A 14431-nucleotide genomic window follows, 5' to 3' on the forward strand; every position below is an offset into this window, starting at 1 on the left:
TGTAGGACACCATTACAAAATACCCCCTTCCAACCACATTTCCTATTGTCTGTTGCTTGCACTCCCATGTGTCATCAATCCATCTCTTCAAGGTCAGTAATAACTATAATGATTGTTTACTAATTTGCTGAATAAGCACCATTCCTTTGAATTTAAAAAATAAATGGTGGGCATTGCAATGAAAATCTTGGACTGTCCTTTTCTTTCTTCAAGCACACCATTCAAACATTAGCTTGAATATTGCTTTCATTACAACCTTTCCAGATAAGGTAAGCAGAACTACATCTATGATTCATTGATAGATTGTGGTTGTGACATGCCAAAATGGACACACAATCACTATTGCCTGTCTCAGGCAATCCAGGAACACTAGGTTTCTTTTAACAGAACCTGTGGGACAGCCAAGAAAGGCCTGTCATCTGCCTTTACTGGCCACATCACTGGTAGATTATCAGTGTGACATACCAATAAGGAGGCACCTTCACTCCTGCTTGTCTCAGGCATTGCAGGAATGCTTGGTCCCTTTAAACAGAATCCGCGGGACACAATACAGACCTCTGATCTGCCTTTACTGGCCATCCTCATTCATAGACTGGTTGTGACATACCAACATGGCAGACAACATCTTTCCGGCCTGTTTCTCAGCCACTACAGGAACACTAGAGTCCTTTTAACAAAATATGTAGGATACCTAATACAGGGCTGTGTATTACATTTACTGGTCACCCTGCAAAACAGATACCACCCTGTTTCCCTATCCACTTATATTACTATGTTAGAGTTGGATTGAATTTTCCTCATCAGAAATCTACATACTGGTTAGTAGTAACTAGTAGACAGGCATTCTTCTACTTTAAGCCTCCAATACCATACCAACTTTACCTCGATAAGAAATAAACAATACCTAACAAGTTTCACAATAACAAGCATATTACATTCCAATATTAAAACTTAAATTCATGAGATTCTGCTAACTCAGAATAACCTCCTTCCTGAAGCTCTATACTCTTCTAGCTATATAGCTATTATGTGTACATAAAGTAGTCTGCATATATGTACAAGATACATGTCCGTACATGTGATAACAAAATTCTGTCTAGGGGTTTAACAGCTACAATAAACATCTTGCAACTGTCAGTATTTCAGTGACAATTCATATGCTAGAACACTCGGAACACAATTTCTACATACAAACATCCACATCTTAAATGCACACTCGTTGAACCATCAATAAATTACACTAAATCATAGTAGATTAACATCCTAGATTATTTAGGCGAAACCCTATGAGTGAAATTGTGCTGAATATATAGCTTGCATCCAAAAACCAAAAATCTGCAAGAAAATTTACCTGAACAAAATACTATAGTATTTCTGAATCCCAGAGTAACATTCTCCTCTGCATGATATATTTTTAATTCAGCAGCTAGGTTATGTTTTGAGCCTTTTTCCTCTCAAAAATCATTTGTTGTAATTTTTTCTTTTGCACTATTTGCTGGAAATTTGATCGCTGCCCTGTCATCCAGGCCACTATATCAGCCAAAAAAAAAATTGTGAATAATCCTACTGCATCTGGAAGTAGTTGACTTGAAAACTAAAACAAATGAACCTTAACCCACCTCATTTCCCATCATCAAAAGAATATAGATGATTTTGGGATAAAAAGACAGGATAGATAGAATAGCATGGAGGACAGTAAATGATATTCACCATATCCATTAAGTAAAGCAGTATACAAATTTAAATCATAGCTTATTTAGAAGGCAGTTAAAATATCATGCAATCGAATTACTTAGTGCAAACCATGCAAGCCATATGCATGTTTCAGAGTGACCTCTAAACCGCTTGTGTGCAAGATGACAGGAAGTCATTTAATATAAGATATTCGATCTATTACTTCACTGACTCTGCTTCTTCCTTTATCAATATTCATTGTTGATGTTATATTCATGTTTCAGTCATATGGCAGGCAAGTATAATATGTATGTATCCGCAACTACAAATTCAAGTCCTGAAGTGGAATGTCAACTAAAAAGAATAATACCTTTTTGAATAAATAAAACAAATCGCAGTTCAAAAGATTACAAAACTGATTCGTATCCCAATACAATCTTTCGAACTTGTATACCTCAAAAATTAGAATCTTTAGTGTCAATGAGACTAACCATCAGAGGACCAAAGCTTTCTTCCCAGCAAAAATGGATCAAAATGATCAACAAGATAATTCCCAGCCCATTAAATCTCAGTGAACCTTGCAGCATCCACCAATCTTGCTACTGTCAAATCCAAATTCACAAATTGGCTAAAGGCACAAATGCCATACCTGGGAAAATGATGCTTTGCATCATGAATATACATTCACTGCCATTTTTCTGCATAACCCCAGAAGTCAAGAATCATATACATCTTTCTCTGCAAAACCCCCAGGTAAAACCATGGAAATTACTAATAAGCACAGTCTTTGTATTTCATAATTCTGTGCTATTCTTGTGACATATATTTCATGTGCACACATTGCAAATTATCTATTCATCCAAAACAAGTTGTTGTTAACCGACTTTGACAGCAATCTACTTTGTCAAGTTGACAATCTAAAGCTCTCAAGGGAACTTCGTTACCCAACCTCTTATGATTGCACCTTCTGAAGCAACACATGGGTAAGAGCCAGTTTTTTCATGTTTTCAGTCAATCCAAAATTTTCCAAATCTTATATCTATCTAATCCCTTGCCAGGCTATTAGTGTTTCTTTCCCATATGACAGTCACCCTGTAACTAAGCTGACTCTGAAGAGCCTATACCAGAAGACAAGCTCTCCACATTATTTCCAACATGCATATCAAATCTCAGGTTCCAAAGTCTATTGCTGCCTTCACGAAAAGCATTAGCAGCGGCTACTGTCCTCATGTGCTGCAGAAGTGAAATTAATACAACTTTCAGAAATGACATTAAAATATGACAACTAAAATGAAAATTGCTGGAGCCCCATTTCAAAACACAAGCAACCATCAACATTCAACAAATGAGATTACGAACCTCCCGATAAAAAGAATTGATTTCCTCCTCTGTAAGTGCCTCTTCTCCACTTGCATTTTCTTCCCACCCAAGCGAGCGAAGAAAGGCTGCTTCTTCCTCCTCAGAACCAACCTTAACAGAAACCCTGTTGGCAGATGCTGGATTGCCAGTTTCACTGGTATCCCTAATAACAATATCACTTTCTACAGAAACAAAGCCATTCAAGGTGGTTTTATTTTTCTCACTGGCTTCTATTTCGACTATTGAATGAACAATATCAGATTTCTCTGCTACATTTTCAACAGAACACTCATTCTTTAGTTCTATTAAATCCTTAGTGCTCAGGTGTACATTCTCATTCTCTTGATCAGCTTTATGATCAGTTTTATGCAGTGTTGATGTATTAGACTTGTCCTGAGTTGTAGTAGAACTGGGACCCTCACATGCTTTCCTCCTCAATGCATTGAAAAAATCACTCCGATTTTGGGCTTGTGAGACAGATTTTTTTTCCTCATTCAAAAAGTTGACTTCCTTTCCACGTGGCCCTAACCCACTATCCACTCCAGACGAGGATATTGCTCTGGGGTCAGCATGAGGCTTCTGCTTCCTAAAACTCACCAAACTAGCATTTCCACTGACATCAAAGGCACCTGCAGCTGATACACCAAATGAGCTGCTACCAGTATTGCCTCCTTTGACAGGACTGCCATTATTAGGTTTGACAGACACAGAAGATCCTGTCTCTCTTGCTGGCTTGAGAACTAGAAGCTTCCCACCCTGAGGAACTTTGGGAGAGTTCAAAGGATGAGATGACCCTATTAACTGAATACCTTTAACAACAGCAGCAGTTGTATCAATTGGCCGCAATGATCTTGCCTTTGACTTTTCAGAAGGGCTAAGACCCTGAAAAATGAGATTTTAAAATAAAACATAATGAATAAATGAGGAAGGCATAAAAACAAATAAACCAGGAAAAGAATCATAAAAACAGTACCAACAAATAATAGGCCAACGAAGCTTAAAGATGGTGCCAAACTTGTCCCGTACAAAATGCAATTTGCAAGACAGGAACTTGATTAGTACAAATACAACTCGATAATATGCATGAATGTAAAGATTGGGCCAGAGAGAAACTACAGCCCACAGCATACTTTGGATTGAGAATGTGTAGCCTGCATGAGAGACTGAAAAGAGACTGTCCATATCTTGAGGTTCATGAATGACACTGAAGAAATCTTGGTTTATGTGCAAAGAGGGAGACATGTAACCTTGTCCTAAGATCAAGTCATTTCACCATAACTGTCAGATATTTAGTTGGAGGTTTATTGTTTTCAGGATGTATTTTCATTTGTTACAGTTGACTCAAACAGTTGGAAAAAAGTTCTGTATCTAAGGTGATGATTAGCATATAAACAGTAGCTGCACCCATTGCCATTTCACCATAACATGCATATTGCATTTTGTCAGTGAAACATTTGTAATTTCATTAATGCATGTACTCATTGCTTCAGAAACATCAGTCGCACTTTCATAGTAATGAAAAAAAGAACTCGAGAAATTTATGAAGCATTTTAAATATCTTGGACTTTTCATCCTTTCACGAATTAGATGGCAGTTATGAAATTCTCTGAACTGATGAAAATTAAGGATGTCATGATCCATAGTTCAATGAACCCAAGAAACTGAAAAATAAAAACCCTTCCTTAACAAGGATGAAAAATACACAACATGCTCAATAAAGACCAATTCAAATTTCATTCAGTCCTTTTAGAAATGAGTTATCACATTTTTACAAGAATTTTGATGTTACACTGCTAGGATCAAAAAGACAAGTTACGGCCAATCCCAAACAAAACGTATGGAGCAACCTGATTGCATTTCATATGCCTTGCAGGCTACTTCCATGATTTGCACAATCATTTATAAGTTGAGAATGACTTGAATAATTCATGCAACAAACTATGAGGTTGTAAAATCCTGATTCTTCCAAATGAAATACAGTTGATTTATCTGTTGTTTGACTAAAAACTCAACCCTGTGGAGCAGAGAAAATCCTATTCTTAACAATAACTACGTAGTTCAACTAAATGCATTGAAACTTGTAATTCTCTCTTCCACATTATAAGCTTGTTATTATACACAAAAGCTGCAGATAAATCTATAACCAATGACTAAAATATAACAAAAGCCAAAAGGTACCCTCCATTCACATATGTCATTCTTAATATATGTAAAGTAAGCATATTCACATCTTTCCATCTTCTTTTCACCATTTTGACAGATTAGAACAAAGGAATCAACACATGCCACAGTTTGTTAACATAAAAGCTTAAATAAGGTGTTGTCATAGACTTGTATGTTCGTCCCTTTCCTGTGACAAACAAATAAAGAAGGAAACTAAACCCCTTTCCCTGTAACAAAGAAATAAATAAGAACACATTATGCAACTTGTTTCTAAAGTTCAAACATTACATTAAAAGAAACTTAGGTGCCAAGGGCACCAAACTGAGGCCAATGCAATACTTGTTAAGGTAATTAACTACAAGGATTGGAAAACTAGGCATCCAAAAAAAATGAAATTGTGAATACTTGAAATCAGAAGTTGGATCTGTCATATAAAAGCAACATGCAAACTTGAGAATACGTATCTGAAATTATAAATTATGAAAATACAGTGTTCCACAGGGACTCGCCCCCCCCCCAAGGGGTCTAGTTTCCTCGCTCCCCCTGTGCTCCGGGGACTTGGGGACAAGTAGGGGTCGTTTCCCACGCTCCCAAAAATGAGGAAACTCAGGGGGACGTGCCAGGGAGTCGTTTCCCTTTCCTGAGGGGGCGTTTCCGAAAAGGGGGACGAGGGGGGTCGTGAGGGGGCGTGGGGGGGGCGAGGGGAGGCAAGGGGGGACGAGAGGGGACGAGGGGGGACATGGCACACGTTTATGCAAAAAAAAAGCGATTTTAATTAACTTAACGCTAAAACTAATCTTTAATTAACAGTTGATTAACGCGCAGGGTTTATAATCCTCTATCCTGTAGTCAGCGAAGTAGAAAAATGTGAAAACGCTCCTTGCTATGACGAAATGCATTTCAACGTGTGGGTTAGAGAGAGCTTGAGGTTGGGAAGTATTTAGTAGTTCGGGCTTCTATATTTATAGAGATGAGGGACTTTGCAGGAGCTAAACAGTTTTTTCTGAGGAGATTACAGCAGCAGAGTGCTCATCATCCTTTCACATTCCGTCTAACAGACCACCTCCATTAGTGCATGCCACTGGAACAATGACAACCTGTCATGTGTTGTCACTATGATGTAATCCATGTTTTTTGATTAATACATTCATTTGCTTCGATTATGCCTTCTCCTTCTATGTGGCTCCTAGAATCTATTGGTTGGGCATTAGTTTGATAGTATTGCAGTGCTTTGGTTGGTTTTCATGCACACACTTTGAATTATTATTCAGGTAAGTCCCGCACACTCTCTTCATTCCCTTTGTTTTATTTAACTGTTGTAATTGACTTAGGAATCTGATTTAAACCATCTTGATTTTCACTGAGAGTTTACCTTTGCTCTTGACTTCTTATGGGCATCTCAAGAGTATCTTGTGTGTGCTGATCAAATTGGAGTTTACACAGATTCATTAGGTTAAAAAGAGCATGCAAACCCCAGGGACACCCCCCTGAGACTGGAAAAGCACCAATGCATATGGGGAAGCCTCTAGCAGTGACATGGCTAGATTGCCTATAACTTTTTACTGTTAAAGTTTTTTCAGCCACAATTTTACCAATTAACTCTAACACTGTTGGCATCAGAGCTGAGTTTATCTGCCTGCTGCCATTAAGGACAGTGTACAGTCCATCTCTGTTAGGAAACAAAGGGTGCTGGTCCAAACCCTCGTATGCAAACTTGTTGGTAAGAATCTCAACTGTCCGGTATTTTAAATACAGGTTTGCATTAGGTAGTAATTCCTTATGTTGCACACCAGATATAACATATACAAAGCTTTTCCCTTGGCAGTTGCAACGTAAATCTTAGAGGTATGTAGGGCTATCTACTAACTGTTTGTAGAAAGTTATTGGAGAAATCTTTACCACAGCCTACCTGAAATTTGTTAACTGAATTTAAGTATTTATATGATATATCCTTTTCTTTCCTAAACGCAGAAGGTATTAGACTATTAGTTGAGTATGTAGCCTTAATGCCACCGAAAATTAGAGTGATCCACCTGTAATACGAAACCTAAGCCCTGATTTGGTGCTTCAGTAGAGAATAGAGAAATTCACTTCTTATTTCTGGAATTTGAGCTAACAAAAATTGAGCCCTAACTTCAGAGTTCAAGGCCGAAAGCTTGGGACAGACCTTCCTTCATTGTTCAATATTGCTATAGCCTATTCTAGTATACCTGTAATCAACCAAACAACAAGAATGAAGCCCTAACCCTTCAAAAATTCCTTCATTTTGCTCCTGTAGGGTGATCAAACAGTTCAAATGATAATTCGTTAATATCTTCACATCTTTTTATATTTTCATCAAGATACATCACATCTCAATTTATATTCTAATTTCTAAGTAGGAGCAAAGGATTTTTTTTCATTTCTTTTTTTATCATTATGTTTTGAGTGTTCACTGTTCACTGTGTTTTAAAAAAATTGAAACTGTTTTTGTAAAAAAAAAATTGAAACTGTTTTTGTTTATAATTTTTTACTGTATTAAAATTTAATTTCTATTTTAATTTTTTTCTTGTAAATTAAAAAAAATCAGTGTTCAAAACTTGAAAACTTCAATGTGTGTGGCATGTGCTGTAGCTGTAATGTTTCTAAATTTTTTTTATTTTCATTACAGGTTGCAACCTACAGGCTGCAACTTACATTTTGACTTGTCATTCAACTTACAACTTACAAAGTTACAACTATGAGTCAGAGTCAAACTTCTTCTGGGAACAGTGAGAACAGTGACAGTAGCTGCAGTGGTAGTGAGCCACATAATGCACAAGAAGAAGTTGAAATCGGTCACAGGGGGCAAGATACCAGAATAGGCATGGTGTAGATTCTGGAGGCCCACCAAGAGAGCTGGAAAAATTTGCAAAGGAGACATTTAATCCTCTAAAACCACTTCTAATCTATGCAACTAGACTGCCGAAAATGAATCCAAAAGTTGGCGGTGGCTCACGTGATTGGGTCTGCAATATTTGTGGGCATCACTTTGTTGGCAGCTATACCAGGGTGAAGAACCACATTTTCGCTATTAAAGGTAAAGGAGTGAATATGTGTCCCTCAAAGAACCTGAATTCAGCTCAAAGAGAGCAACTTTGGAGGCTCGAAAGGGCAGCCACTGGAAAAGGATTGTTCTCTAGTAGACATGTTGATCCATATACAAATATTCCTCCATCCAGTGCTTCATCAAAAAAGACAAAGGTTTCCACTGGTGCATCTCGTTCTTCTGCAATGGGTGGTACTGGTACAGTGTCTGGGATGTACAACATTCTAGATCAACATGACACAGATGATGCAATTGGAAAATTTCTTTTTGCCAATGGGATTCCCTTCCATGTTGTTCGTTCTCCTTATTACAAGGAAATGGTCCAAGCAATTGCAAAAATAGGGCCTTCATATGTACCACCCAGAGAACATAAACTACGAACAACAATTTTGGATAGACAAGTGTCCAAAATTAATGTGCAAAAAGAGAGAATGAGACAAACATGGTTGAGGTTTGGTTGCTCTATTGTTATGGATGGATGGACTGACATCCGAAAACGCCCACTAATCAACATCATAGTGACATCTTCAGAAGGTCCATTCTTTCTTAAAGTTGTTGACTGTTCTGGAAAGCACAAGAATGCATCTTTCCAATTTGAGATTCTTCGAGAAGCTATAGAGGATGTTGGGCTTGATAGTGTGGTGCAAGTTGTGACAGATGCAGCCGCAGATTGTAGATCAGCTGGGTTATTGATTCAGAACAGGTATCAACACATTTTTTGGACTCCTTGTTGTGTGCATGCACTCAATAATGCACTGAAGGACATTGGCAAGATTCAGTGGATATCAAACTTGGTGTCAGCGGCAAGAGATGTGTAGATGTTTATCTGCAACCACCACACCTCCTTCGCTATGTACAGGGATCACACGAGGAAGGAATTCCTCAAGCCCATTGATACTAGATATGATAGCTATTTTCTCTTATTGGAGAGGATGATAGAGGTACAGGCACCTCTACAATCCTTGGTTGTGAGTTCAGAGTGGGGAAGGTGGTCAGAATCAAAGACAGACACTGGGATGAAGGTCAGGCTTCAAGTGTTGGACAATGATTGGTGGGCAGATTGTTCTTATTTGGTGTCATTCTTGGGCCCTATTGTGGAGGTCATTCGTTACACTGATTCAGATGCTCCTAGTCTTGGAGAAATCTATGAGAACTTTGATAGCATGTTGGATCGTGTGAAGGTATCCATTCAGCAGAGGGAGCCCTCATTAGAGTTATATACTTCCCAGATTCGACCCATCATTCGGCGTGGTTGGGATCGCATGAACACACCTTTGCACATGGCAGCATATGCATTAAAGTTTTAAACCCAAAAGGTATGTTGAGAGACCTGGGAGGGTGCCTCCTATTGATGATCCAAAGGTAAAGAAAGGCTTCCTAGATGCAATTGCAAAGATGTACAGTGAGGAGGAGGGGTCAAAATTTCGAAAACAGTTTGTTCAGTTTGCATCTCTTAGTGGCCCCTTCAACACACATGGTGCTCGGGCAGATCGCATAGATCTAGCCCAAGATGACCTGATTGGTTAGTGGAGGATGCATGGGGATGGTGCTCCAGAGCTCAAAGATCTAGCCATGCGTTTTTTGTCTCAGATTGCTAGTTCCTCTGCAGCAGAGAGGAACTGGTCCACATATAGCTTCATCCACTCTATCAAGAGGAACAAGCTTACCTCTAGAAGAGTGGAGAAGTTAGTTGCTGTGCACAGTGCCCTACGTCTTGAGCATAGGAAGACACCCGAGTATTTGAAGGGACCAGCGACATGATGAGATGTTGATCTAGAGGATGATGCACAGGTAGATATGGAGGAGAGACTTGATGAAGGATGTGTTAAAATCTCATGTGACGATAAAAATTTCAACTCACAAAATGCCACAGATCTGCACTGTAGAAGTTCCAGCCTGAAGTTGAATCTAAATTCTCTGGAAACCCTATTCAAACTTCCAAATCTACAATAACAAATCATCTTAGGCAACATACAGAATGTAGAAACTGCAAATAAACAATTGTTCGATCATTTCAACAACCTTGCCAAATCTAACCTTCAAAACAGATCTGAAAACTATGTAACCAAACAAAATCTTAACCACCAACAAATCCCAAACCAGTAATGCAAAAACCTTTCAGCTCATCCAAAGAAAAACTTTAAATCACAACAACAATTCAGCTCATCCCAAGCAAAGTTTTACATCACCAGAAATTCAACTTATCCCAAGCCAGAAATGCAAAACCCTTGTGCAACTTATCCATGCCAAACCAGTAGTGCAAAAACCTTTCAACTCATCCAAAGCAAAGCTTTAAAAATTACAACAATTCAGCTCATCCCAAGCAAAGTTTTACATCACAAGAAATTCAGCTTATACCAAGCCAGAAATGCAAAACCCTTGCAACTTATCCCAAGCAATGCTCATCAATCAGAGCAAACACTGTCTAAGGCACCACATGCTAATCATCAGCACGCCCTATCTTCTCTTCATTCTCCAAAAGTTACATAAACAGAAATAAAAAATCACACAACAAGAGGCTACAATCTTTCTATGCTTTCTCCTCTATCATTCTGTTAATAACAATGAAGTGATGTGCTCCTTCCTTTTATAGAGTAAGATGAATGAAGTACAATAAGGGTAAAACCTTTACCCTAGACTAGGCCCACAAATGGAGAATGGATCCATAAATGGAGCACTCTACATGTGCCACATATGTAGGCATGTGCCAACAAATCCCAACTCATCTACTTCACATATTTGTATCCACCCACAGGTGCAAACTCACCCACTATACATATTTTCATGCAAACATGTGTGCCCTCCTAGCCAAGCATCTCCAAGTAAGTGCCTTGTCCATTTGTCAAACTTAGATGAAAATGGGATATGAGTCAAAACTCCCATCATTAAGAATCTCCCACAAAGCGCTCTCCCTCCAAGCAAAGTGCTATTCACACATTAAGTGTTCATACCATTGAAGGAGTGGAGAACAAGTTTGAAGCAACCAAAACTATCACTCCCTGTTTGCAGAGAACATGTTCTCCACCAAACCCAGACATTATTCATCTTGAACTTCCCCTTTCCTAGGAGCTTCATCATAACATTGACCACCTTGATTTTGAAGGAGCATACCGTTGAAACATTCACCACCCCACAAAGGACCTTCATCAACCTACTAACATGGGTATCTTGCTCCTGCACCTTGAAACCCTCAACAACCGAAGCAAAGGCCTCAGCAAGGTCAACTCCCTCTTTCTAAGAGACTCCTTCAACAACAAACCTATCTTGGTATGCTTCAATACTCCCATGAGTGAGTTACAAGATTGGAATCAACCATTGATCCTACAATAGCCTTCATAACTATCTCCTAGATATCATACTCCTCCATCATGGCATCTCACAATATTTCCTATACATTTGTCTCCTCGATGTTGGAAAGTTTTACTGCTAGAGTGCCACTATCATTGAGAAGAATCTTATGCTTCACTTAATAGCAAGTAGCCTGTAAAGGCCTAAAAAGTTCAAGGACTATATTGGTTGCAATCCCTGATGGTGCACTATTGATGTTCAATGCAACTATACACTTCAAATCTCTGATGCAATAAACCAATAGAAGGTTTTTTGTCAAACCAAGTACAAACATACTATCATTCAACTCTAGAACATCACCTAGATGCATCTAGAAAGAGATGAAGCACATTCCAATCGCTAGATAACTAGCATCATCATCACCTAATTCTACTCACACGCCTTTCTCTTGCTCTAAAAATCTACTGGAGATCTCCCTGTCATAAGTCATATGACACAATGCTCCACTATCCACATACAACCCAACACTAGAATTATATTAGGTAGGAAAGCATGGTGAATGCAATCTTAAGCATCGACCCAAACCCGTCAACACTAACTACAAAGTCTGCACTCCCTTCACTTTGCTTCTACTATTGCTTGACCATCCCTTTATTTTTCTCTAGTCATTGACTGGAGTTTACATCCATTCTTACAACACCTCAGACCCTAAAATCCTACCATGGCTAGAAAAACATGACTCATCCTCCTTACCCTTTCTACGTCCTCCTTTCTTGCAACCCCTTCGTTGTCCACCCACACAAGGTCTTGTAATTCATCCTTTGGTTGAAACTATCTTTAGTCGAGTCTCATCTTAGACAAAATCATGCCATGGATTTTCAAACGTGGGCCACTTCTAAGAAGCGTCAATACATTGGACAAAAGGTTTCCAAGACGCGTCCCTATCACTAGAAGTTGATTTCTGAAACTCAATGATCATTATCAATTAGCTAATCACAATGTCCATGTCACTCATGTGTGGCAGGAGTGATCAAGGCATCATAGATATCCTTACTCATTTTCTTCTTTGCAATGTGAAGGATCAAGTGGTCCTTCACAAAATCAAATATGATTCTCTTTACTTCGGGTGCCTTCTCATTGTGTAGAATTCTTCTCAAAACTACTCCAAAGCTCAACCTCCTCTAACATCTACAATGGGGCACCTCCAAAGTGTAAAGTTCGAAGCAACCTCTAAACTGTGACACCCTCTATGACCAAGAGTAGTCATCCCCGCAAACCGTCGAGCACACCTTAACCAAGCAATCAGCCAAAAATAACTCAAATCACCAACCTGTTACAAAAGCAAGTCGCCTCTCTAATCACTAGAGTTTCATGAGTCACAAGCATTTCATCCACAAGCAATCACATGTCCAAATCAGCCATCTCAAGCATAACAACAAATTTCAATCGTAAGATCATCTAGGGCATCGCACCCATATTATCACATTTCCAAACAGCCCATCTCAAGCATAACAGCACTCTAATCATTGTAGCATCCTTGGACTTGCACCCACTGATATCCTCCATTCTTAGGTCCTTCTCATTAGTCGTTGAATTTTCACGTAGTGAACAGAAAATTTCAGGTATATACTATAAACCAGTGTTTACAAAAATGGTCGAACCGAATTGGAAACGTCTGAGTTGACCGAGGCGGACAAAAAAAATTGACGTAATAATCGAGAACCGCGATTTTTTGATATTATCGCAATTTTCGCAACACTGCTCCATTGTCATACTACATTCAAAATTTGTCTTAAGGCATCTCCAAACAAGAACCGGGAAATTTTAAAATACTAAAATAAAAATTGCTAATAGTGAACAATGGCTTCCTCAAGCCATGTCATCAGCATCACTCAGATCTTAAGTTAGCATGCTCTCCAGGTATGAATCACTCTCATCTTGAGGCTCTTGCTCATCCATAGCAACTGGAGGTAGCTCAATAAGGCCATCTGGTTGTATCTCCTCGTCCATACACATAGCATCATCTGTGTATTGGTCCCATCTCTTGAAAGGACCCTCCTTGTACCCAGGGTCTTTTCGAGATATGAGACAAAGTGTGTCATGAATGTACACTAAGTTCTTTGCCTTCTTTAAACCCAACATATTTCTCTTTATTGAATGGATAAAGGCATTAGTACTCCAATTCCTCTTGCAAGATGAAGAAATAGCTACCTCGAATATTAGGGGAAGACCATTAAATTAATTAAAATTTTAAAAATAAAAGCTAAAATGAACCCCAAAGAACTTGATTTTGGGGTTCCAAGTACCCATCATCAGGATTCTCCGTACCCTTCAAGACGAAAGAACCCAAATTTTTTTAATGGGGAACCCGCTTCTTCATAGAAGAACCCAGTTCTTATGGGTTCTTCTTAGAAGCACCCGTACCCGAAACTAGTACTTGGGGACGAGATCCCCGCCCCAGGTTCCCGAACCTGTGCAACATAGGTTAATTGAATGATTGGCAAAGAATGTCAATGTCTAAGGTTAAACTCACTCTCATTCAATTGGTCTCCATCTAACAAATGTTTAGGATGTGTAAATAGTCCAAGATATATATCAATCATTGAGGTAATGGAAATCCTAATCACCATGCTAGTGTGCTTGTATATTTTGATTATGCTTGTCAAGAAATATTGCAGGTATATATTAAGAATGGTAATGAAGATGCTATCATATTTCAGAGGAAGCCATTCATTAAGGAAAACTTACCAGGTTTGTAAAAGGAGTAACTCAAGGTATGTATAAAGATTTTTAGTAAAATCTTCTTCATATTACAATGAGTTGTCATTTTCAAATGTGTTTTATATTACTAACCCTTTCATGTCTAGGATTTCGAATCAT

The 14431-nt window shown here is 38.6% G+C and overlaps 1 protein-coding gene across 1 annotated transcript in view; it reads right to left on the bottom strand.

The window, feature by feature from the left end:
- Positions 1 to 2029: 2029 nt before the first annotated feature.
- LOC149240042 (uncharacterized) overlaps positions 2030 to 14431 on the bottom strand; it is a 62406-nt gene continuing 50004 nt past the window's right edge. Inside the window, exons 4-5 of the mRNA XM_089373618.1 lie at positions 3034 to 3915; positions 2030 to 2907 (exon numbers count right to left, since the gene is read on the bottom strand). Of these exons, the coding sequence (XP_089229744.1) occupies positions 2773 to 2907; positions 3034 to 3915 (1017 nt within the window). The 3' untranslated portion in view covers positions 2030 to 2772. The remainder of the gene's footprint in view (positions 2908 to 3033; positions 3916 to 14431) is intronic.

The sequence above is a fragment of the Pinus tabuliformis genome, chromosome 8 (genome assembly GCF_031772625.1).
Source record: "Pinus tabuliformis cultivar Carrire ecotype Pingquan chromosome 8, CPIR1, whole genome shotgun sequence".
NCBI classification, from domain to species: domain Eukaryota; kingdom Viridiplantae; phylum Streptophyta; class Pinopsida; order Pinales; family Pinaceae; genus Pinus; species Pinus tabuliformis.